The sequence below is a fragment of the Amphichorda felina genome (genome assembly GCF_050947745.1).
Source record: "Amphichorda felina strain 45539 chromosome Unknown scaffold_5, whole genome shotgun sequence".
In the NCBI taxonomy this organism is placed as follows: Eukaryota; Fungi; Ascomycota; class Sordariomycetes; order Hypocreales; family Bionectriaceae; genus Amphichorda; species Amphichorda felina.
In genome coordinates, this window is record NW_028145045.1 from 2,520,078 (window position 1) to 2,544,538 (window position 24,461).

General features: G+C 54.1%; 7 protein-coding genes across 7 annotated transcripts; 3 read left to right on the forward strand and 4 right to left on the reverse strand.

Annotated features, from left to right (window-relative positions):
- Positions 1 to 5,652: 5,652 nt before the first annotated feature.
- SLA2 (ANTH domain-containing protein) lies at positions 5,653 to 9,290 on the reverse strand (the record flags this gene model as incomplete). Its single annotated transcript, XM_083195046.1, has 5 exons — positions 5,653 to 5,739; positions 6,022 to 8,435; positions 8,492 to 8,973; positions 9,032 to 9,172; positions 9,259 to 9,290. The coding sequence occupies 5 exons, from the start codon at positions 9,288 to 9,290 to the stop codon at positions 5,653 to 5,655; spliced, it is 3,156 nt and encodes a 1,051-aa protein (XP_083049959.1).
- A 1,099-nt stretch (positions 9,291 to 10,389) lies between these two features.
- On the reverse strand, positions 10,390 to 11,037 carry RPL21A (60S ribosomal protein eL21; the record flags this gene model as incomplete). Its single annotated transcript, XM_083195047.1, has 4 exons — positions 10,390 to 10,720; positions 10,778 to 10,825; positions 10,881 to 10,948; positions 11,002 to 11,037. The coding sequence occupies 4 exons, from the start codon at positions 11,035 to 11,037 to the stop codon at positions 10,390 to 10,392; spliced, it is 483 nt and encodes a 160-aa protein (XP_083049960.1).
- A 405-nt stretch (positions 11,038 to 11,442) lies between these two features.
- Positions 11,443 to 12,156, forward strand: RPS9B (40S ribosomal protein uS4; the record flags this gene model as incomplete). Its single annotated transcript, XM_083195048.1, has 3 exons — positions 11,443 to 11,507; positions 11,588 to 11,686; positions 11,745 to 12,156. 3 exons carry the CDS (start codon positions 11,443 to 11,445, stop codon positions 12,154 to 12,156), a joined length of 576 nt encoding a protein of 191 aa, XP_083049961.1.
- A 279-nt stretch (positions 12,157 to 12,435) lies between these two features.
- Positions 12,436 to 13,821, reverse strand: SLU7 (mRNA splicing protein SLU7; the record flags this gene model as incomplete). The annotated part of the gene is made up of 1 exon (XM_083195049.1): positions 12,436 to 13,821. The coding sequence occupies one exon, from the start codon at positions 13,819 to 13,821 to the stop codon at positions 12,436 to 12,438; it is 1,386 nt and encodes a 461-aa protein (XP_083049962.1).
- A 444-nt stretch (positions 13,822 to 14,265) lies between these two features.
- On the forward strand, positions 14,266 to 15,972 carry REV3_1 (DNA-directed DNA polymerase; the record flags this gene model as incomplete). The annotated part of the gene is made up of 3 exons (XM_083195050.1): positions 14,266 to 14,500; positions 14,556 to 15,817; positions 15,895 to 15,972. The coding sequence occupies 3 exons, from the start codon at positions 14,266 to 14,268 to the stop codon at positions 15,970 to 15,972; spliced, it is 1,575 nt and encodes a 524-aa protein (XP_083049963.1).
- A 397-nt stretch (positions 15,973 to 16,369) lies between these two features.
- REV3_2 (DNA polymerase zeta catalytic subunit) lies at positions 16,370 to 19,372 on the forward strand (the record flags this gene model as incomplete). The annotated part of the gene is made up of 1 exon (XM_083195051.1): positions 16,370 to 19,372. One exon carries the CDS (start codon positions 16,370 to 16,372, stop codon positions 19,370 to 19,372), a length of 3,003 nt encoding a protein of 1,000 aa, XP_083049964.1.
- Positions 19,373 to 19,798: 426 nt separating this feature from the next.
- ACO1O0_005640 (SMP domain-containing protein) lies at positions 19,799 to 23,274 on the reverse strand (the record flags this gene model as incomplete). Its single annotated transcript, XM_083195052.1, has 3 exons — positions 19,799 to 22,412; positions 22,480 to 22,935; positions 23,201 to 23,274. The coding sequence occupies 3 exons, from the start codon at positions 23,272 to 23,274 to the stop codon at positions 19,799 to 19,801; spliced, it is 3,144 nt and encodes a 1,047-aa protein (XP_083049965.1).
- Between the last annotated feature and the right edge of the window lie 1,187 nt (positions 23,275 to 24,461).

Sequence of the window (24,461 nt, forward strand, 5' to 3'; positions counted from 1 at the left end):
CGTTCAGTGCCAGCTACCCTCTATTCCTTTATTGAACCCCCCAGACAAGTTCTTGTGTCTCTTGCCACGGTTCAACTCAAGATGCTGTAACAGACGAGATGCCTCAGCTCAAACTCCTGGTAGAACATTTCTACCTTCGAATATTAAGTGCTGGATAAGTCTACATGTATCGCATCTCTAAATTCCCTTGCCACTGATTAACATGCCCCAGCAGTAATAAGAAATCTAGACAACAGCTTATGGTTATATTTTAAGTCGTTTCATTTTCAGTTCTGGTACGAATAAATGGCATTGAAGAGTATAACAATATCCATTCCCACAGAACGCACTGAGAAAACAAATGTTTTCTCTAGATATACTACGACCGGTTTGTGGCTATTTAGCGCCATGGTAATCTAGCGATACGAGCTCTCGCTCTGGAATAGGAGACGATTCAACGATGAGTGGAATTCCGCGATCTAGTTTTACAATGATAAATTCCCCGGAATATTTGCTTAAAATTTTATCATCCTACTTAATCAGACGTATTTGGAAGCGTTCCCAAAGTTGGGACACGCGCTCCTGGAATTCATCTTGACAAGGCTCCTTTTCCTGTCCCATTGCGGACTTGAATCACGAGATGGGGATTAAGAGTAAGTAGCAGGATTAAAATGCTTTTCTCTTCTGCAAGATTTGTAAAGATTTCGATTTCATTAAGATCAACTCCAAGGAAATCAAACCAGTGGGCAATTAATATGATACCCTTTGGTCATTGCAGAATAATGTTGACCCTTTTGCAATAGAACCCCCATCTTCGGTGTATCATATCATCCAGGCGGGTACACAACTTAAAGGAGTTGGATTGCCCCACTCTTGGCTTTCCAATATTCAGCAATGGCTCAGACAACTTTTAGTCTCGACATCGACCGGAGATGTTCACAGCCTCACCCTGCCCTCAGATTTCACCTCTCGCCAACCACCCCATCCCACCGTTTATTTCCTTACAAACTTTCGTCAATTTTCTCCTACACTTTCTCTTCACATTCTCTACGCCTTCACATCAAAGCAGACAAGCCAAGAAACCCGACCTTTCATCGCCCTCCCGAATCATGCCGTCAAGTCAATCTCCGGCGGGAGCGTCCCAAAGCAATGCGGTTGCGGCAATGCCTGGTGTGCTCCCAAAGGTTGCTCTTCAAGCACTTGAGCCCTGCGCTGGGGGTTTCTGGACTGTCACGAGTCAATCCAACGATGGCTTCTCAGTCGCCTACATCATGAATGGCGGCACGCAGGCCATATCTTACACGATGCGACCCTGTGCCACCGAGGAAGAGGTTCTGAAGCGATGCAGGAACCATTTGTATGACCTGCCTCAATGTAAGTACGTCCAACCGTCAACAACAGCCCTCACTGATCCCAAGAAGCTCAACAGCCCGCTGTCGCTCATCCCGACCCACGATCATACTTCCAGGCTACGACCCCATTTCCAGCACCGACCGACCCGGCTGCGAATCTCTCCCAAAATCCCCACCAATTTGGCATAAACGGACAGAATTTGTCGGCGGCACCTCCGCCACCCAATACATCTGCGCCGAGCGCCTGTCTCTCTCATGTCTACGGCGTTTCTGGACCCCAAGTTGCCCCTCAAGCCAGCTCTCATTTTGTTTCAGAGCCCTCTCCCAGTGAGATGTTTCCTCAGCCTAATAATGGAGGTGGAATAGCAACTGCTGGTCAACAAAACTTGCACAGCGCTGACATGAATTGGGATTTTGGCAGTGAAATCATTCAGCCGATGGATTCTTTCACTGTCCATGATTTCAAATCCTCCCAAAACGACGGAGAGCAGCTTTTTCCAAGCATTGAGGGCCAGTTTTATCCTGCTATGATTGAAGAGAGCTGGAGCATGTCCGAACATACGGAGTCTTGGGATACCATGTTCACCTGATCTTGATTCTCTATTGCGAGACAAGTTTAACCTTCGATACAGTTCCCGAGAATGAATGCTACGATGCGGGCAATTCGTACGATATGAACACAATCCTAGGGCTTACAGAGTGTGGGAATGAGGGAAACGTGGGCTTCACTAACCCCCCACCCCCCCTTTTTTGGGACTTCCAGCTCATGTTATGGAGCCCCAATGATTTTGGGGGGATTTCTTTTTGGCGCTACGGGTTTATGGAGCTACGGTACTACCATTGAGGTGGCTGATTACCTAGATAATGATAGATTTGGACAGGGACACAGACGGACAGCTCAGGCAGATGGTTTGGCAAGACGCCTCTAATGAGAAATGCACACTTTTGCCCCCAACTGGCATGGCAATTTGGTGGGATTGTGACAGGCCAAGATGGGTAACCGAGGCGATTGGGTAAAGTGAGATGAGAGTGAAGGCAAGCGAGGAGTCAGAGGCCTGAGGTGTCGGTCAGGACTGAGGTGTCAGGACTGAGGACTTGGTGACTGACACGGTGAAACGTCGTCCAAATCGGGTGGGGCTGGGGCGCCGAGACCAATGTGCATTGACCAGCTACGGAGTAGGGTGTACCAGAATCCTCCGACGGGGTTGACGGCTGGCGCCATTTTGTGCCCCACATCGAGCGACAGGAATGGAAAGACTGTTCAGGGTTCGGCCGTGCGCGCAGGCCCACAACTCCCAGAGGAGAGACATCAAGGCAAGAACCGCCGGCTGCGTTGGCTGTTCCCGCCTTGCCGTTCAGAATTTGGATCCCCAGGTATATCCGGCACCTAGCCCTTGTTAGCCATGACGGTCCTCGCTGGCGGATTTTGTAGATCCTTCTCTGGTCCTGGCTGATCACAGCGTTCCCCAGCTCTTCCAAGACGATCACCGGTGTGCCTAGGGATGCAGATGGACGCCATCTGTTTGTCCGAGTGTCCAGATGACCAGTTTTAGACGAGGCTCGATGCTTCCAATTCGCCTTCGCCTATCACTTTTAGATCCTGAGTTACGGATACGGCCCCGGATTCGCATCACACCAGATCCTTGCGCCCCGTGGAATCCAGATCCATCAGACGTCAGGACTTGGCAGCAGGGCTGATGGTCGCAAAGCGCCCAAATCCCGCTGCTGTACCACCGATATTTGGCAAGGCTCTGGGGTTCCTCTCAGTGTTCCCCTCCCGATAGTATGAGACTCGGCACAAAGCTAGAGCCCTCGCTTCTTCACTTCTAGGGCGGTACCAAGACACGCGTAAACGCGACCTCGCCCTTTTGCGGACGTTTCCCTCCTATGCCTTTCTTGTCGAGGGGCTGATCGGCCTGTCCGGACGAAAGTTCCTCCTGCATTTCATTTAGATGGTGGGCGTCGTTTTGGGGCTTTGACGTGAAAAGGTTTTATTTTTATTCCTCCGCATTCCACAGCAGGAGCACGAGCTATTCTCAGCGCCCTCCTCTTCCATATCCCATATCCGATGGGATGAATTTCGCGTGCAAACATCCATCATCATTATAGGAAAGGTAAGCATTAACTACAGATCAAACTCAAGCTGAGCCATCACATCCGGATACATGGGTAGGGGTTCAACTTTCGGATAGGGATGGCCCCCAATTCCCCAGTCCAAACGGGCAATCTCGCAGTCGAAGCCATGGCCACTCAGGTTTGACCGGAGTCGGGCGGAGTTCAGGGAAACAAACATGGCCCCAGGAATGCGGCAAGCTCACACCAGGCCACGTTGTCAGCTTGTTGCACAACGCCCGTCGTCGCACAGTACCTGACGGACAGTGCATCTAGCCCCTCGACTTCAACCCAAGAACGAATATCCCTGCCAGGCCTGCGCAGGGGTGGCGATCGGATCCATGGCCGAGTGGGCAATAGCCGCGGGGATCCACCGTGACAGACTGGCTGGAGACAGGGGTCTTTGACTTCCAAATGCTCTCAGGCAACTGATTGACAGCCTGACAGCCGCCAGTATTGCCAGGCAGCCCGGTGTTTCCCAACTCCAACTCAATACCACGGCCCCACCAGATTCGTTTCCAACGTTCCAGCCTCCAGATGTCAAAAAAAGACAAAGGTGCGGGCCTGAGGCACCTCTGCATCCACACTCCTCCATCTGCAGCTTGCCCTCAAAGGCTCCAACCAAGGCTCCAACCAAGATGCATCATGGCCCCCCACTATTCGTATCCTCGACGACTTCACCTCCAATTCACCGTATCCACAAACAGGCTTGATCCTCTACATCTTCAGCAACGGCCATATCTCCCCCGCCCTCTTTTCACATTCCCGTTCCCAGCCACCTCGACATCACTCCAACATCGTGACAGGCCACCTGCACCAGCGCACGTCCCTTTATGAACCCCCCTTTCAGTCCCAAGTGTCCGTATCCGTACTAGTAGTTCTTCATTCCTCGCTTACACAAGGTGCTGAGCGATGATTGACTTTTTAAAAGACATGATCCGTGCGAGAAGCACCATACCACGAAGTCCGCATGACGTTTTCAAATTATTCCCACCGCAACTTTCTCCCGCAGAGACTGAGGGGGAAGAAGTGTGTTGTTGATAGTGATGAGTCTAGATGACAGCCAGGGGCAAGATAAGCGCCCGGTGAGGCAGATCCCAGGCTCCCAGCTTGGAATTTGAGACCCTTGATGCTTATACGGGCCATACCCGCGACAAGACCCGTTTGTCAAAACCGGGGAAGCGTGATGTCTCGGCACTGTGCCGCTCGCCTGCAGGTGGTTGTGGTCAGCTGAGCAGCGACCAACTCCGACTCTCACTTTCTCCCAAATTGCGCTCTTTACCCCCTAATCAATTTTGTTTTTCTAAAGATTTCCGCGAGAAGGAGCCTGAGGAAGCCGCTTGCCGCTTGAGCGCCGTATCAGTAGTTTGTCCCAAGTTGCCCTCCTGCTGGCTGTGCCGGTATGTGCAATCCTACCCTACACGTGCAAGCCACCATGAACCAAGCAAATCAGGGGTCGTCAACTTGCATCTGTGGCGTCAAACATCACCAAAATATAAACCCCAGGTGAGGGGATCGTTGATGCCAGTGAATCCTCTTTGGGATAACCCCAGGTGACTGGTTTGCTCCGAGTTTAGCCTGGCCCAAGACCCAGCTAGCAGGGCTTATGGGCAACTTAGAGTCCGAGACACGGCACGGATAATATCAGCCCTGCAGAACGTTGAGGTACTCTGTGTAATGTTAGACAGCTATTAGTAGTAGGCGCAACCTAGCGCTGGATTTGGGGGTAGGAGCCGTTGAACTACCAGTCTGGCATGGAGATAATATGCGTGGCCAACATCCATGGATGTCGGGGGTGACGAACGTTCATCACAGCGCCCAATGGCCACCGTCAACAGACGTCACCGCACCCTGCACGTTGATCACATTTACAGATGCCCTGGAGTAGGACAAGAGAGCCGAGCTGCATGGTCGAAGGGTATATGAACGAAGCTGCGTGGTGTGTCTGACTGTTAGGTTACATTAGGCGATGGCGGTCATGTTCGAACAAGCGCCAGACGGTCGACAAGCGACCGAACCGAGACGCCAGGCCGGCCAGCCCTGCGGTGGAATAACACTCTAAACTAAACTGCAAGGCCAACAAAATATCCGCCTCCTTCGTCTCGCTCTCCCTTTCTCCACTATTGACACAGAAGCCCTACTGGGATACATACATAAGAGATGGCGCAGTGCTTCGACACGGAAAACACCGACCAATGCAGGCCCTGGATCATTCCTCTTGGTACGAGATCTTGCGCATCTCGCCTAGACGGTGCCGCGCAGACGCCAGTGCGTTCTCCAGTTGGAGGATTTCGACCTATGGAGAGTGCCGACGTTAGCCATCTCGACTTGGAAAGGAGTGTTGGCGCTAGCAACAACATCACGCAGGCAAACGACATTAGCCCCCTTGTCCCTGCCACACCCTGGAACACTCAACCCCCCACAGTACGGCTACAGTGGGAGATGGATGTTGCCAAAGTGAGGCGCTGTATTCTGTTACGGGCGTCATGCGAATACGGAGGGGGGACACTCTTTAGGCAAAAACAAGCGGGAGAGGGAGGGGTTGTAGCATGGGTATGCAGAGGAGGGGAGAACTTACCTGCTGCTCCATCTCTCGGACCTTGAACTCGTGAGAGCCGAGCTTCGAGTAGTCAATCTGCTCCTCCCCTTGGTTGCGCTCCTTGATCATGTTCTGCACCTGGCGCACCAGCGCCCGGCAGGCCGCGCCCACCGCCTTGCTGGCCGACTCCAGCTTCTCCTGGCTCCTGGACATGAAGCCAGCCTTAACACGGGACGCTGCCACCAGCTGCGCCGTCGAGGCCGCCACATCGTTCGAGGCCACGATGAGCTGCTCCGGGCTGTTGCGCCCTGAGATCACTCCATCGGCAGTTTCGATCAGCGTGTTGGTGGAAGAGGCGACGGCCTTGGCTGCGGAGATCAGTCCCTCTGTCCAACGGTTGTTCTTCTTGTAGAAGGCCGTGCGCGATGATGAGCCACGCCCCGCCGTCACGATCTCCTCCTGCGTCACCGTAGCTGCCTTGATGAGTTCCGCGATGGCGTTGGTGATGGCCATGGCTGCGTCGAGGATCGAGTCGTGTACCTTGAGCTCGTATGTCGAGTAGCCGTCCCTCGGCTTGTTCCTGAGCTTCGCGAGTCTCTGCGCAGCTGCTGCAATGGCATCGGCAGCCTTGTGAAGCTCTGAATCAACCAGGTCGCCCAGGTCGCCCTTGTTGTTGGTGAGCTTGCCAAAGCCAGGGGCAAATGCCTCAACCAGCTTGTTGAGCTTCTGGAGGTTCATCTGGACATCATTATTGTTGTTGATGACCACATCCGTCTTCTGCAGCGGCTCCATGCCCTCCAAGCGGAAGCTCTGGAGGCCCCTGAAGAAGTGAATCGTTGACAGAGCTGACTGACGGGCGCCACCCATGAGGGCGTCGGTCTTCTTGTCATCGGTAGCCAGACGACTCAGGCCCTTGGTGTTGCTGCACACATCAGCAATGGACCCGGAGAAGATGTTGATGGACTTGATGAGCTCGGCGTGTGTGCTGTTCGGGCCGTCGGCGATGAAGTTGTTGAATGCCGTAGCAAACTCCATGGCGCTGGCCGCGGCCTTTTCGATCTGCGAAAGCACATACGACGGCGACGCGTTCTGATTTCCGGCCTGCATCGACGAGTCCATCTCATACAGGGCATCATCCACCCGCGAAATACCCGACTGAAGCACCGAGTCAATAATGTCGTTGATCTTGTCCAAGTTGGCCATGATGAGGGCGTCAATCTGGCCGTCCAAGGCATGGTCCGTCTCGCCCTGGTTATTCTTGAGATCGTTGAGTTCGATCAGGGTCTGATCCATCCCCGCCTTGTACACCTCGAGCTCCTCCTCCTTGTCGCGGAGTAGCTGCTCCAGGTCCGAGCTACCATCACGAGCCATGGACTGCGCTTCCTCCAGAGCTCGCGACTTGTTGCGTAGCGCCTCCTCGAGATCGGCCATCTCGCGATTGTACTTGGCTAGCATTGTAGAGAGCTCATTACCCTTGCTCCGCTCAAGGCCATCCGCGCGGTCGATAGCCATGCGAAGCTCGCGCTTGAGCTTTTCGACCTCGTCCTTGCTGCTCCCAGTTGCCCGATCCTTGTCGTGAAGTGCACGATCACGCTCGCGAATCATGTCTGCTAGCTCAAGGTTCTTGGTCTTGATCTCACGTTCGAGCTTCTCGCGCTTGTCAATGGCTTCCTGGGCGCTCGCCGCCTTGAGCTGAACAGCCTTGAACTTTTGCAGAAGATCAAGATGCTCCTGGCGCAGCTGCGAGTACAGCTTCGCCAGAGACTCGTACTTGGTGCGCCATGTGTTGACCTGCTCCTGAAGCGCCTGGATCTGCTCGTCCCTGCTGGACATCTGCTGGCCCAAGCTATTCTGGATCTGAGAGAGCTCTCCCTCGAGCGCCTTAACTCGCTGGTCGTATTGCTGCAGCATCAGCTGGTCTCGCTCATATTGCGCACGAGCATTGAGGTTCTCCCGTTCCAGTTCTGCGAGCCGGCCCTGAGTCTGCCACTGAGCTTGCTGAGCCAGCAATGCCTCTTGTTCCCTTTGCTGTTGCTCAGCGAGCCGGCGCTGCTGTTCCTCGAAATCGCGCTGTGCCTGCATCTGAGCCTGTTGCTGTGCCAGTAGCTGAGCCTGGGCTCGTTCTTCCATGACTCGTTGCTGCTCCTCGTATTCTTGGTTCTGTCTGTCGAGCTCGCTCTTCCAGAACTCGGAAATTTCACCAGGCTCCTCCGTCTTCGGTTCGGGTCGAGGGCTCGGGCGACGCTCAATCTCTTGCTTGGGGCGCGCCGGGAGTGCGGGAGCTTTATCATCCTCCGCCAGGAGGTTGGGAGGATCGTGGGGGAGCTTGGGAATGGTGATGAGGCTGGTGAGGTATCGAAGGTTGGAGCACTCGTAGTAGAACTTGACAAGTCGGTGGTGCTGTGCGTCGTATCTTTCCCGTAGGGGCTGAAGGGCATCGTCGTCACCAGTGACTACAGAAAATGTGTTAGCTTGACGGGAATTGGCTTTCCAAAGTCGGCCGACCTACTCGAGTGCAGGGCTCGCAGCATGCTCGTGATAAACTTGTAGATGCCGTAACTCTCCTGGACAAGCGGCACCAGCGCGGATATCCGGCACTCATTGTTTCCAACGTTCCTGAAGTGCGAGAAGATGAGCTTTTGGAACTGCTCAATCTTATCCTGGAGCGCCATGAGGTCGGTGATCGTCTCGTAGCCCTCGTTCGGGTCATTGATCGCCTTCAGACTGATATACTCTTCATACTCAAATGTTCCATTGAACTCCTTGTGCGCGTCGTGGAAAGCGAGCTTCGCCAGGATATAGTAGACGTATTCGTGAATCAGAGGGCCGTAACCGCGAACACCCTCGCCCGTCATTCCGCGCCCCAAGCTGTCGATCCAATTCCGGTGCGCCATTGCTTCTCGTAGGGCCACGACGTGGCCCTCCTGGAGGACCCTGTGAATCGTGATCAAGGCCTTGAACGTTTGGACCTCATCGGCCAGGATCGGCTGCCTGTTGCAAACCATTTAGCCCACTTAACATACATGCGGCGAGGCCGGATCGCACGTACACCTTGATGCCGGCCCAGAAGGCCTGCGAGGACTTGTGGTCCCATGTGTAGACGATGCATGCGCGCACATGCTTGCGTTTCGGGGAAATCTCCTCGCTGTTGGTAGCCTTGCGGATGTTGATGGCAAGCTCCTGGTCGGTTCTGATCGGTCGGGCGAGTCAGCATGCGTTGCTTTATGGCCCGGCAGCCCGAGAGCTGCGCTGGACTATAGTCGTCGGGTCACGTACTTGGTATGCTCCGCGCTGCGAAGGGAAGCCATGGCGGGCTATTTCGACCGCAGCTCGTCTGCGGTTGGAGCAACGATAAAGGGGTGCACCAAGTTGTCGCAAGTCGGAGGTGTGAGCACACCCCTGGACCTTAGAACCCGAGGCGCAGCTCAATAAGGATAGGCTAGTCTCGACAAGTCCGGGTTAGACTGTCAATGACCACAGAAAAAGGGTGCTTCTTAGGAATATAGGTGCCTAGAAAGCTGTCGTCAGCGTTTGACGAAGCTACCTAGTCAATGCGTGTGATGCAACTGGCTTGGGCAGCAAGCATTGGATCATCATACATCACTGGGGGACCACCCAAGCCGGCGCCGCACTATCGGCGCTTGGAAATTCCGACCCGCAAATCGACATCACGCATATTGGATGAGATGGGAACGACAATTTCTAGAGCATTGTTTTCCTTATCATTAAGAATATGTAGGTAGAATGAGGAAAAGAAATCAAATCAATGCCTACGTGATTTCGTAATATCTAAGGTCATACACAATGGAGACGGGCTACCGTACCCGCCTCACGGACATTTCATTCGATCTCAACTTTACTCTTCGTAATATTATCCTCTTCTGCCTCAAAGCTCTCTTGATTCACTGCCACTACTATCTAATTCCACTGGATTGAGGAAACGTAGGAATAGTTTATCGGAAAGTGGATAATTTCTGGTAGTGAACAAAAACTGGAGGGGCATGTCGCGGTGAACGCTTTGTCAAATTATACGACAGAGGTCGCGGCAAGTTCACATCATGTCGATAGGAACATGCTAAGTGCTAATGGAACATCACAACGTACGACTAGAATATCTCGGAGGGAACTTCGGCGATTTAAACGGTGGGTGAAGGTTTGACCTCTTGGGGAGTGTCCATATCGAGCGGGCGCCACTAGAGCTAGCCTCATACACGGATCCCATGGTAGATTCATTCGTCATGCCTGGCAGCTGAGAGACAGAGAAATGTTTGGTCATGAAGATGTCATTGGGTCTTGTTCCCTATAGACACCGAAATGCAGACCCTGGCCATGCTCAGTTCTTTCCCATCCGGACTTAACACCCCAAGAAAAAAGACGCAATAACCACACTTTTCCCAGATTCCCCGTTTAGATAGTCGTCTCGTAAGGCAGGGGGGTGAGGGTCTCAGGCGGGTTGTCGGTCAGCGACAGGGTGTGCGCAACGCGGGGCTGGAGGGGCTGGCGCTTGACCTCGACGGTGATGCCAGCGGCGCGGGCCTCCTTCTTCTTCTGGGCGTTCTCCTTCACGCGCTTCAGGAAGTCGTCTCGGGAGCCGGAGGGCTGGATGTGCTCGAGGCGGACGTTGATGCGCTTCTCGATGTAGCGGCCCCAGACCTTCTTGTAGATGATGACACCGACGGCGGACTTGGTGACGTTGTAGACGACACCAGTCTTTCCGTGGTAGACCTTGTAGGGCATACTATCCAGGTATCAGCCTTCCGTTTGGTCGCAATTCTCAGAGTAGCCGAATCCTTACCCCTTCTGAACAGCACCGTTGACCTTGATGTCGACAATGTCACCAACACTGCTCAGTTGTTAGTCGTCTGTCTTCTTCGAATCGCTCTCATCCCCAGACTGACCGGTAGGTCTTCAGGTAGGTGCTCATGTTAATCATGCCCTTCTTGCGGAAGTCCCGGCTGAAGGCATACTACAAAGCGTGTTAGCGACGGCAATCGAGTAGCAATTCGTGATGAAACGTACGCGGGTGCCCGCACGCTTTCCGTAAGAGTGACCCATGGCGTCTAGATTGTCGGGGTGCCGTGGGGAGAATTCGTCGTGATCGTGTTCGGAATTTGGCGAAGGGGATGATCAGGCCTTCGCTTTGGTGTTGTGGATTTCCTCTGCAGCTTGTGGGAGCGGGCGAAAAGATAATCCGAAAATTTCCCTCAATTTTCTGGACTGACGGTAGGGCACGAAACTGTGAGGGCGGGGCACCACCAAGTCTTAGGGTTCTTTGTGTGAGGGCCACGTGACCCTACTACCTCGATCGCCAAAAATTACCACCCCACAACCTCCCGATTTCCTGACCTCCGTGTAAAAGTTGCATCCGCCAGTCAACATCATCCGGAGCAAGTCAAGTGAGTACAGCGTCGCCAATCCACCTCGCAGTCGCAGGATACGAATATTAACAGTTGTTTTAGAATGCCTCCTCGCGCGTACTCCAAGACCTCGCGTGTCCCTCGTCGTCCTTTCGAGGCCGCTCGATTGTCAGTATCACCGGCCACTGAACATGAGCTTGACTCTGTTTAAGTCGATTGTGACCAAGAAACTGACATTAATACCCCAGGGACTCTGAGCTTAAGCTCGTCGGCGAGTATGGCCTCCGCAACAAGCGTGAGGTCTGGCGTGTCGGTCTGACTCTGTCCAAGATCCGTCGTGCTGCCCGGTATGTCTCTTTGACCTACGCAGTGTCAGGCTTTTCGGGCGCGCTAACTCCAGTGTAGTCAGCTCCTCACTCTCGATGAGAAGGATCCCAAGCGCCTCTTCGAGGGTAACGCCCTCATTCGCCGTCTCGTCCGCGTCGGTGTCCTTGACGAGTCCCGCATGAAGCTCGATTACGTTCTGGCCCTCAAGATCGAGGATTTCCTCGAGCGCCGCCTGCAGACCTGCGTCTACAAGCTCGGTCTCGCCAAGTCCATCCACCACGCCCGTGTCCTGATCCGTCAGCGCCACATCCGCGTCGGCAAGCAGATGGTCAATGTGCCTTCCTTCATCGTCCGCCTCGACTCCCAGAAGCACATCGACTTCGCCCTTACCTCGCCCTTCGGTGGCGGCCGCCCTGGCCGTGTCCGCAGAAAGAAGGCCAAGGCTGCTGAGGAGGCCGCTGAGGACGTCGAGGAGGAGGAGGAGGAGTAAATGCACGAGCATATGTGACAATGGTTCTTCCTCAATGTCTGGAATGATGGTAGGGAAGGAATACCTCTCACGGGAAATGGATTCTCGTCATAGTTGCGGCGTTAGCCAGAGGACAAAATGGAATGATTTCGCCCAAATACATTTAGCCTGTTGACTCTTTCCATAATTTGTGATCTGATGCGTATTGGAGCAACCTTCCAGCACATATCTATATGTAGACTTTATACGCGTTTGGCTTGGGTATTGAATTTGCAGTACTCTACGCTGCAGCACTCTATGCTAACTGATAAGCTCATCCTTCCCCAAGAACTTGGCCATGGGATCATTGGCTGCTGTCCTTTTCCGCCGATATTCCTCCATCTCTGCCTCGGAAACGCCATTGAGCATCTCTTCACGAGTACGTTTCTTTGATGCACCCTCATCCTTTTCCTTCTCAGCGTTCTCCTCATTTTCATCCTGTTTCTCCCCATCCTCGGGCTTCGCTTCGATCAAGTTGGCCCCTGTCCGTTGCTGCTCTGCGGCTTCCCATGCCTGTTTGCCCTCTTCCCCCGTACAGTAACTGTTTTTTATGATAGAGTGGCAGCATGCGTATCCCCACTTGAAATTCGACCACCAGCTTCCCCATACAGATGTATGGTTGTTGATGAAAATGTCTTCGGGATACTTGGACTTTGCCTGCTTCTTTGGGGCTCCCTTGATCAGCCCAGCTTCGTCATACTCGACAAACGTCTCGGACTCTGTGACCGTCAGGTTCCTCAGGGCTGCCGGCATGGCCTTCTGGTCGCCACCGCCATATTTCTCAAGCAGCTGCTTTTCCTTTTCGGCTCGCTTCTTCTCGGCCTCTTCCATTTCCTTCTTTCTGTAGAACTCTCCTGCTGTCGGGTTCGCTTGCAGATGTTGTGATGTGTCGCCGCCCTTCTCTTGTGCCTCCCACGCGTATTTTTGAGCCTTCTCAAAAGCTGACGCATCTCCAGATGACCGCATGAATCCTTCCTCGGCGAAGAGCTCAGCCGCTTTGTCCTTTGTCGCACCACTATCCACCAACGAACGGCTCTTGGGGTCATACTTGGCGGATTCGACATCGAGATTGAGGAGATACTTGGCAGTATCTTCGCGTATTCGGAGTTGTCGCGTGGCTGTACTCTGGTGCTTGCTCATGTCGTTCTCCTCGGCGTACTTATCGCCGCCATCTTCATCTTCGTCCCCAGCGGCAGACTTATGCGCTTGCTTGCGCAGTTCCTCCATCTGATTGAAGTCCTCCACGACGTTGCGATAATCCTTTGTATCGTACCCGTTCCATCGATCTCGTTTCGCATCCCACCCGAGCTGGACATCCTGGAGCACTTCGTCCGCCTGGATGTCCTTGCCCGTCCACTTGGCGCCCTTGGCCCTCGGTCGGCTCAGGCAGTCCTTGGCCTTGTGTGTCATAGCGCCACAGTTCTCGCATGCGCCTTTGCGATACTTAGTCGCAGCAGGGCCGGCCTTCTTGCCACGGTCGTACCATTGCGACTTTTCGTCCTTCTTCTCTCGTCGCTGATGCTTGAGGTAGTCATTGTCGTCGCCCTCTTCGCCCGCGTAGAAGGGTCGTTTACTGATGAATGAGGGGATGTAGATATTCTCCTCCTTTGACGCTGCGCCCGTCTCGGGCTTTTGAGGTGGTGGCATATTGTCAGGTTAATTCGTGTCGATGCAACTAAGTCGTCAAGGAGTCTCAAGCAATGTCTCCCAGCTTGAAAAGAGGCCAAGAACGGTTCTCCTCCAATCGCAACAGTGGATAAAAAAATAAGAGTGAGTACGCGTCGTGCACTCCCAGGAGTGTCCCTACCCAGAAGTCAGGTTCGCAAGCTTGAGTATCCGCGCCGATGAGGTCAAGAAGTTAATAGCGGGAAGGCGCCTTATCGAAAAGTTGCTTTACTAATAGAGGTCTTATCCCACGTGACTTCGCGATGCTGGTAAGCTATACGAGGCAACATTTCATCACGAGTCGCGTCATGCATGACGGTTTGCCAAACGATTTGTTTCTTTTTTTTTGCTTCGTTCCTTTTTTTGACAAGGCGCACAGAGGCACCATGATTGCATAGATTTCAATGGACCCCTGCAACGAAGGCGATGGAGCTATTCCGTGTCAGGCTGAACTGTATCGATCATTACCAGGCAACCCCAACGCGTTATGATCCGCAGCTGCGCAACGACATTCGGCCGTCGCAAGTCTCTAAAGGGCCAAAGGTACCAGTGGTCAGGGTCTTTGGGTCAACAGAAACCGGTCAGAAGGTGTGCGCCCACATCCATGGAGCGTTCCCCTACCTTTATGTGGAGTATGAAGGAAGCTTAGTGCCAGATGAAGGTACGTTTGACGATGCATTAGTGAAACCTGAATAATGGCTAAATGGAGACCACAGTTGGTGCCTTCATCTATCGTCTTCATCTATCCATTGACCACGCGCTGGCTGTGAGCTACAGGCGCGACCAATATGGAGAAAATGCCAGGTTCGTGGCTCGAATCACCCTGGTGAAGGGGATTCCGTTCTTCGGCTTCCATGTTGGATACCGCTTCTTCTTGAAGATCTACATGTTCAATCCCATCGTTATGACGCGATTGTCGGACCTGCTCCAACAGGGTGTCATAATGAAGCGGAAATTCCAACCCTACGAGGCACATCTACAGTACTTGCTACAGTTCATGACCGACTATAATCTTTACGGCTGCGACTATCTCGACTCTTCTAGGACTCATTTCAGGTCGCCAGTCCCCAACCCGGACGATGGTTCCCACTCATCCCATCTGTGGCACAGCCAGTCTGTGTCCTGTGAACAAATCACTGATGATCCCGCCCTGCCTCGAGTTAGCCATTGCTCTGTGGAGGTCGATATCTGTGTCCAGGACATCATAAATCGCAAGATGGTGAAGGAGCGCCCGCTCCATCATGACTTTATCGAACGTACCAACCCTTTACCAGGCGACATGAAACTGGTTTCCAGTATGGCGGGCCTGTGGAGGGACGAGAGCAAGCGAAGGAGGCGCCAAATGGGTCTTCCAGAGGGGGTTGCTAGCCCCTTTCCCGCTGAGGTTCATGTCACGATGTCTGCAGATCCGCGCCAGTCGCAACCGATGGGCTGGATACACGAAGAAGAGTATCGAGAGCAAATCCATGCACTCATGGACGGTGAGAAGGCTGGCCTTCAAGACACAGAACTGGACTTCGACACCTTTGTTAAGCCTGCTGCCAACGAGTACACCATCAATACGGCGTTGCAATCCGTGGAGGACCTGTACCCATCCAACTTGATGCCCGTTCTTGGCCTGCCATCCAATGCTTCACAAGGGGTGGGCAATCCGGCCAGTAGCATTGAAGTTGATGAGCAGAAGGTGCCACGAGCGCAAAAAGGCGACGAGGATTTCTTCCCTGACGACTCTGATGAGGAAGCTCTACGAGAAATGCACATGGCTGAGCCGAGCCGAGCCACGCCTTCGCGATCTCAAAAGCAGAAATTTACACCACCACAAGTAGAGGACGAGAACCCCTTGGAAAACCCGGTTGGGGTCTGCGCGAGCGGTCTCAAGACTGGCCGAATTCCCCGTATCCCAATCTGCCAGGAGCTCCTGGACGCAGCAGAAGATGAGGGCCTGGTCGGTCGAACTAAACGGTCTCGGGATGTGAAAGTATCTGCTGTGCCAGTTCTTAAACGTAAAGGATCAGAAATCTCGGTCACCATTTGTGCCAAAAAACCAAGACACAGTCCCTCGGCTTCAGCGGTATCGGAACCTTCTGGGCCCAGCTCCAGTCAAGTCGTTTTGCGCAACAGACAGTCTTTTAATAACCTTGGCACCGGTGTGAGGCCGTATTCGTCCCAGGAGTTGCGGTTGTCACAAAAGTCTGGAGAGTCGCCTGCAACGAACCATATTCTAAACTTTGCAGTTATCAAAGATCCCAATGATACGAATACAAGATCTCAGCGCAGCCAGAAACCATCTTCTCATCATAGAGACACCACTCAAAAGAAACTAGTGACGTTTAGCCCAACTTACTCCTTTCCGGACGCGGATTCATCATTCGGCCTTTTATCTTCGCCAACCGCTGCCAGTGGAAGGGCAATAGAAACTCCTTTGTCAAAGATTCAGCAGTCTTTGGATGCCTTTGCCCCAGCGTCGAGGACGCTGATCTTCGCAGCTCGACCACCTGAGCCTGCATCCGCTTCCTCGTTACTGCAAGACATGAACATACCCAACGTCATCTACCAGGATGCTTTCTACAGCAAGGAAAAGGACGTCCCTACCCGGCCACGCGAATACGCCGGGCGTGAGTATCGCCTCGAAAGCAACACACTCCCGTTTCTTCCACCCTTTGATCCCACTGGCACATCGGCAGCAAGTTATGGTGTAAAGGGAAATGAGCCAATAGACAGAATAGCAGTGGAAAGGGAATTTGAGCGGCAGGGGAAACAGTGCTCGTGGGTAAGCTGGGAGTTTGTCCAACCCCCTCCATCCCGTGAAGAAGTCAGCAACTGGTGGGACAAGAAGAAGGCAAAGGCTATTTTACAGAACAGCAAAAGCCGCCAGTTTGGAGCAACCCCCAAGCGATATTTGTCCCAGATCGATGGTCCCACTCCCAAGAACAAGCATGGGTTCACCTATACGCAAAAGAAGAAGTCGACAAGCGTGGAACACGAAGCTCAGTACATGAGCACCATGAGCATAGAGATTCACGTCAATACTCGGGGCAAATTTGTCCCCAATCCCGAGGAGGACGAAGTCCAGTGCATATTCTGGTCCGTCAAGTCAGACGAGACGGCTCTGGACAGCCAAGACCCATCAGCAGCAATCCAGTCCGGCATCATTGTCCTCGACGCCGACGGTACTCTGGCTCAGAGAATACAAAGGCAGAGCTCAGTCGAGATTATAGAAGAAGCCTCGGAGCTTGACCTCATGGTGCGAATGGTTGAGATTGTACGGACTCACGACCCCGATGTCCTCACCGGGTATGAAGTACACGGAAGTTCCTGGGGCTACTTGATTGAGCGAGCAAGGTTAAAATACGACTACACTCTATGTGATGAGTTCTCCCGAATGAAGTCCGAGTCTCACGGGAGGTTTGGGAAAGAGAACGATCGATGGGGCTTCACCACGACATCTACCATTCGCGTCACGGGGAGACACATGATCAATATCTGGCGAGCGATGCGAGGAGAGCTCAATCTACTCCAGTACACCATGGAGAACGTCGTATGGCATGTCCTCCATCGACGTATACCCCATTACCCGTGGAAAACACTTACAAACTGGTACACGAGCGGCAATCCTCAGCATCTCAGCAAGTTGGTGCGCTACTACCAAGTCCGCACCAGACTGGACATTGAGATCCTCGAGGCCAACGAGCTCATCCCGAGAACCAGCGAACAAGCAAGACTTCTCGGTGTCGACTTCTTCTCTGTCTTTTCACGGGGCTCGCAGTTCAAGGTGGAATCCATCATGTTCAGGATCGCCAAACCGGAGAACTTTATTCTCGTCTCGCCGAGTCGGAAGCAAGTGGGTGGGCAGAATGCGCTGGAGTGTTTGCCCCTGGTGATGGAGCCTCAGAGCGCGTTCTACAACAGTCCGCTCTTAGTGCTCGACTTTCAGAGCCTATATCCAAGCGTCATGATTGCTTACAATTACTGTTATTCGACCTTCCTGGGGCGCATCGCAAACTGGCGCGGGATGAACAAGATGGGGTTTACCGAGTACAAGCGCCAGCAAGGCCTCCTTTCTCTGCTGCGGGACCGCATCAACATCGCCCCCAACGGGATGATGTATGTCAAGACGGAGATTCGAAAATCTCTACTAGCAAAGATGCTCACCGAGATTCTCGAAACCAGGGTGATGGTCAAAAGTGGCATGAAGAAGGACAAGGACGACAAGATGCTCCAGCAGCTGCTCAACAACCGACAGCTCGCCCTGAAGCTCCTGGCCAACGTCACCTATGGCTACACCTCGGCCTCCTACTCCGGCCGCATGCCCTGCTCAGAGATTGCGGACAGCATCGTACAGACCGGCCGCGAGACACTAGAACGTGCCATTGCATACATCCACTCGGTAGAGAAATGGGGCGCAGAGGTCGTATATGGCGACACGGACAGCTTGTTTGTGTACTTGAAGGGCAGGACGCGTGATCAAGCCTTCGACATTGGCAACGAAATTGCCAAGGCCGTCACGGACATGAACCCGCGGCCCGTCAAGCTCAAGTTCGAGAAGGTCTACCATCCATGCGTTCTCCTTGCCAAGAAGCGATACGTGGGCTACAAGTATGAGAGCAAGGATCAGGTCAAACCTGACTTCGACGCCAAGGGCATCGAGACTGTCCGACGGGATGGCACTCCCGCGGAGCAGAAGATTGAGGAGAAGGCACTGAAGCTGCTCTTTGAGACGGCAGACCTCAGCCAGATCAAGGAGTACTTCCAGAAGCAGTGCGATAAGATAATGCGCGGATCCGTCTCCGTGCAAGACTTTTGCTTCGCCAAGGAGGTCCGCCTGGGAACGTACTCGGACAAAGGCGTCGCACCCGCTGGGGCCCTCATCAGCACCAAGCGCATGCTCGAGGATGCCCGCGCAGAGCCCCAGTACGGCGAACGCGTGCCCTACGTCGTCATCACGGGGGCCCCCGGGGCGCGCCTCATCGACCGCTGCGTGGCCCCCGAGGACCTCCTGGCCAACCCACACTGGCAGCTCGACGCCGAGTACTACATCTCCAAGAACCTCATCCCGCCTCTGGAGCGCATCTTCAACCTCGTCGGCGCCAGCGTGCGCGGGTGGTACGACGAGATGCCCAAGGTCCAGCGCATCCACCAGCACGCCAGCCACGGCGGCAGGAAGACCACCCTCGAGTCGTACATGAAGTCTACGCACTGCCTCGTCTGCTCGCGGCGCTTCACGAGCGAGGGCACGGGAAGCCACGCCAGCACCCCTCTCTGCCCGACGTGCCGCGCGAAGACAGACGCCTCTCTCCTGACGCTGCAGTCGAGACTCACGGCTGAGGAGCGTCGGTACGAGGAGGTGCTGTCTTTGTGCCGCAGCTGCTCGGGCCTGAGCCCCGCGGAGGAGGTCAAGTGCGATAGCAAGGACTGTCCTGTGTTCTGGACGCGGATGAGGCAGCTGGGCAAGGTGCGCCAGGAGAGGGCGGCGACAGAGCCGGCGATCCGGTGTCTGGCAGAGGGTGTGGACAGGTTGGCGTTAGAGTGGTAACAACGACATGATGGAATATATCGGTCTCTTACGGTTGAATTCAGGGGGTTTCATTTTTCTTATGCTCCTCACTTTGGGCACGGTTTGGTGTTGCGAGTTGGGCCTGTCTTTTTGGGCGTTTTACGACAGTACGATACGCAGGATAACAATGATACCTTTTTGACATGTCTCAACTTCTATCCACTGGAGAGTAATGCCGGCATATATTATACGTATAATATGATGCCCTCATCCGAGAACACCAGCCCCATTCCACCAACGCCGTATCATTCCTAAACATATCCATGCCACGCAAATACCTCGTATTACCGCAATCAACGTTGTTGCTGGTAAACAAGGTTCTATCTGCTAGGCAATGCACCATAATTCCCACAACTCCCCGCTTGTTCCTATAAAAAATGACGAAGCCATTCATGTCTTGGTTTCCTATGCAATGAGAGTGGGCGCATTTTCCGGAGGGCTGCCGTGTTTCCGTGGTTCTTCTTCTAAATCCATCTCCATATTGTCATCATCCATCCAGCCCGAGAAGTCATCATCATCGTCGAGTTCTGTGGTCGTAGGGACAGTCAGAGATGTTACGCCGGGGCTCTCTGCCTCTGCAGGGGTCTCTTCTTGGGGCAGGCTTGCAGTCGCCGCAGGGGCAAGTGGAGTTGCCATGTTGAGGTTCTTTGTCTCTGCAGGGCTTTCTTCTTCTTGAGGCAGGATCGCTGTCTTAATTTGGCCCTCTTCCTCCTCCGATACCGGGCTTTCTTCCAGGATAGGCTCGGTGGGCGGAGTCGATAGTTGAGTGGCCTCGGCCGTGAACTTAGACGAAGCCGCATCGTCTGTACCCTCAGCTGCCGTGATACTGGCACCTTCAGACGTTGCCAAGTATTCAGCCCTATCCTCCTCCACCCCTGGTGTACCAGGTTCAGAGTCATCTGGAGCAGCAACGACGAGCATACCGTGCTCGCCATCATCCCCAGCATCGTAACTCGCCCCGCGTCTCCTGCGGGTTGGCTTTGTGGGCGTCTGTGCGTGCGTGTGCGTCTCCTCGCTGGATCCATCAGATGTCCGGTCGGCACCTTGCTGCCCAGGTACGGGCTTGCGCTTGGGAACAGGAATAGGCCCTATCTTTGTCTTCCCGTTCGTCGGTCCAGGAAGCGGTGTACCAATCGGGGGGAAAGGCTGCCCACGCCCCATAGGCTGAGAAAGGTCTACTGGCTGACGCGACGCGTCACTTGTCTTTCTCGCATCCTTCTGCCTCTGGATGGCGTTCCACCCCCACTGTCGCGCCTGTGCGGCAGCGTTCGTGACGGCAGCCAGCGTATTCTTCTTCTGGGAGGACCCGTTGCTATCGCCGCTGAGTGAAGCCACAGAGAGGTTAGAGTTCTCCTTGCGCATGAAGAAGCTCCGGCCGAGCGAGCCAGCCTGGTCCTTGAACGACGTCTTCCCGTGCGGCTCCGTCTGGTCCCCCCGTGTTGAGGCAGAGCCTGCCGAGGATGTGGTATTCCTACGCCCAATCGGGCTCGAAGTTGTGTCCGATTCATTATCCTTCTCCCCGCCACCCTCCTTGTTGTAATCGGCCGGCGAAGCGGAAGAGAAGCTAGGCGTTTGGATCACAGGGAACGGCTTCGCTGGTGACTCGCTCGGGGTTCCTGACGGCAGAGTATCCTGCGATCGCGAGTGTATTGCTGCCATGTAGTTTGTGGCATGGTCCGGGGGTGAGGATGGCGGTTTGAAGATTTCTGCGTGCGCCGCATCGGTTCCAACCACCGGTTCAGGGGCGGTATTCAGCGTCTTAGGTGAAGGAGCCGCGGGGGATTGGGGTTTCGTATCGATGCTTGTTGAGGATGCAGACGGCGTAGGGCCGTTGGAGCCTTTACCCAATTTCCTCCCAAATAGCCCAGTGGCAGCCGGATGCGATGAATCGGCAAGGGGCATGCTGTGACTCTTCTCCATTGGTCTGGTTTCAGCCAAGAGATCCGGGCTTTCCTCAGCACGTTCGACGGCTTCTACATCTCCAGCCTGGGCTAACAAAGCCTCAACGTGCTTCGCAGAAGTCTCAACGGCATCATCGCCCTCAAAGATGCCACCGCGCCACTTCTTGTGCTCCGTCTTGAAGAAGGGGATATCGTCCCAGAACGGCTGGACCAGGGTCTCAGCGACCACCTCCTTTATGCGGTTCTCGATCTGGCGGAGAATAAGAGTGTATGTGATCTGTCTCGAGCTGACAATAGGCTCAATGACCATCTCCATCTTGGGCATGGTCTGGAAGGAGACCCATACACGGTTGCTCGGGGGTGGCTTGACCTTGAAGAGGACATGGCCCTCGATCTTCTTGAGTACGACGGCGAGAATGAGATTCACCTCTCGCGCCTTGAACCTCGTGCCCAGATCAATCTTGGCCGTAGCTGCCACTTCGAGACGGAAGTTGCCCGTATATTTGACATCGGCTTCCACGACGCACTCTCCCTCCACCGTAAGATCCTTGAGCTTCATGTTGCTGAAGTAGGGCGCAGCCTCCCCGGTGTCGATTTTTTGAATGGTGATGTTGGTCATGAAGGACGGCTTCTTCACACGCGAGATCTTCTTGGTAATCTTTTCCGAGATGTAGTTCTCTAGGTCCTTGGTCTTGTAGATGGCCAGGAAAACCCTGCCCAGCATGGCGTTCAGCCATCTCAGGTGGACGTTATCCTCGTTCGAATGCAGTCTCTGGACCAAGGATATAATGTTCTTGACGTCAAAGTGCTTCGGGCTAGGTGCTGACGTGCTGGCACCGAACGTCTGCTCCTGGTTCTTGAGGAGAGCAAAGTAAAAGTCCTCCTTGGCGGAGCAGTTCTCCGAAAAGAGGTAGAACGGCTTCGAAACCTGGCTGTCGGGCCCAAGCTCGGTGCCATCGAGCTTTCGCGAGAGGCATATAGCATTGCGCTTGATCCAGAGTTCGCCCTCAGGGGTCACATCCCCACCCGAGTATACGGACACGTCGTGGTGCGCAAGCGAAATGACATGGCGCACCTCGATTTGTTCCTCGTCGTCAAACAGCATCAGATGCCCATGCCTATCCCCCCAAAATCATTAGCGATGAATCCCTGTCTATGACTATGACCCCCTTGGGTAACCCCTACCGTAGCACCACGTAGAACACGTTGCCCGCTTTCTTCGGCCGCTGGCTCATACCGCTATTCTCTGTCGGGGCCCCCGGTGCAGCTTTGCGGTCAAAGATACTCCGGTACATTGTCTGGTACACACTAGGGCTTGGGGCCGCCACTGTCGTGCTGCCCACGGGCGTCGAACGCTCTATGGGCTTCGCGTTGATCCCCATGGGCGTGTACTCTCTGCAGACGGCAAAGTAGCCCGACGCTACATCTAGGTGGTCCCTCGGCCGGGTCGCTGCCGCCGTCGTTGCTGTCTCGTTCGTCGATGATGAAGATGTACCGAGTCCATCTCGCTTCATCGCATCGAGGGCCGTCGTATCGTCGCCGGGCTGGACGATGCCGTCCTTGCCGTTGTGGTCGTCGTCAGTGGCGTTGGCGACGGGAGTGCCGGAACCGGATGGGTTTCGCGAGAGGTCGACATCGTGTCTGCATGGAAAGGAGAAGTGCGCATGGGCAAGAACAGCAAGGATAAGGAGCGGGATGAATGTGAGACCGCCGAACAGGTAAGCAAGCAGCAACGCCGACCAGCTCCCCATCGCTCCTCAAGGTGGTCCGCCGGCTGAGCAGGTCCAGTGTGGGGACCGCCGCCGCCGCTCTGGTCACGATTCGGCACTGAAGAGTGGAAGATGGGAGGGAAGATCAAGGCATTGAACAGGAAGCTTCCAGATGGAGAAACATTCAAAAAGGGCACGCAGGAACAAAAAGGTCAAGGGGAATGAATGTGGGAGCAAGGGACTCGAGACAGCGATTCATCAGCAGGCCCATGTCTGTCTTGATGACAGGTCGGCGCTGAAGCCACCACTGTCATGGCGGGCGCTACGTCATGTGACCCGCTGGGGTCTGCCCCACTTCAGCGGGAACCTTGAGGAGCAGGCACAGCAGGCTACAGCACACAAGTTACAACAGGCACACCCCAGGCTCGGCACAGCCCTGCGGAGCTCCTTCTCCGTCTGTGCCTGGCTGTTGCAACCACCTCCCTCCAATGCCTCCAGAACCACGATCGGCCCAGATCGAGTTCATCAACATACAAAATAGAACGAAAAAAAGATCCTTCATTCAGTCATCAATATGTATGCTCTACTACCCCGCACAGCAGCCCTCTTTTCCTGCAGTCTGGTTGGCCGCTACTTTCCAGTTCTGTCTGCCATTCCAGTTCCCACATTTATAAAGCCTGCTCGCTCCACCGATGATCCGGTACGAGTATATCCTCCGAACATCTGTGTGCGATTTGGTACAAATAGCAGATCTTGTTCTTCACAGACAGTCATAAAAGAGACAGAGACAAAGACCGCAGAAGGAGATGAAAAGAAACCCGTATTTCCCATCCGGAAGCCAGTAATCTCAATTATTACAGAGTTGTATCCGGAGAGCAAAATGCTCCTCCATCGCACATCAAGACGCCCACCGTTGCCCAGACATGCCCCAGTAAAGCTTGTCTGGACGCTGCAACGTAAATGACAAAACGCCAACGAGGCCATTCTTTCCCGGCCTCTGGTTGAGTGAAGTGGGGTGTGCGTAGGTATATAAACAAAATCATGCCAAGCCGTAGCAAGAGGGTTGGCGTTTGGTAGTCGGAGGATGAGCCGAGAAGGTCCAAGTGAAGGGAAAGTTGTATAGATTAGGAAAAGAGGGCCAGGCCCAGGAGCGATGGTTATCAGTTGGTTGGTTGGTTCATTTGATTGATTGATATATGATTAGTTGCCAATGCGCGGCGACAGTGTAAGGGAAAAAAAAGTGAAAGAAATCGTCAGGGTCGTTAAAACTCCGTCGAATGGTAGTTGTCGTGACAGAAACGCGTGTTTCGAAGATGTCTAGAGTGACAGGTTGACAGGTTCAGGTTGACAGGTGGTACTATGGCGCTGACATTGGGCAGTGTGAAACTACGCCCGAGATGCCACAGACGCCATGGGAGCGCTCGTCGGCGAGGGTCCAGGATGCGCATGGGAGTGTCC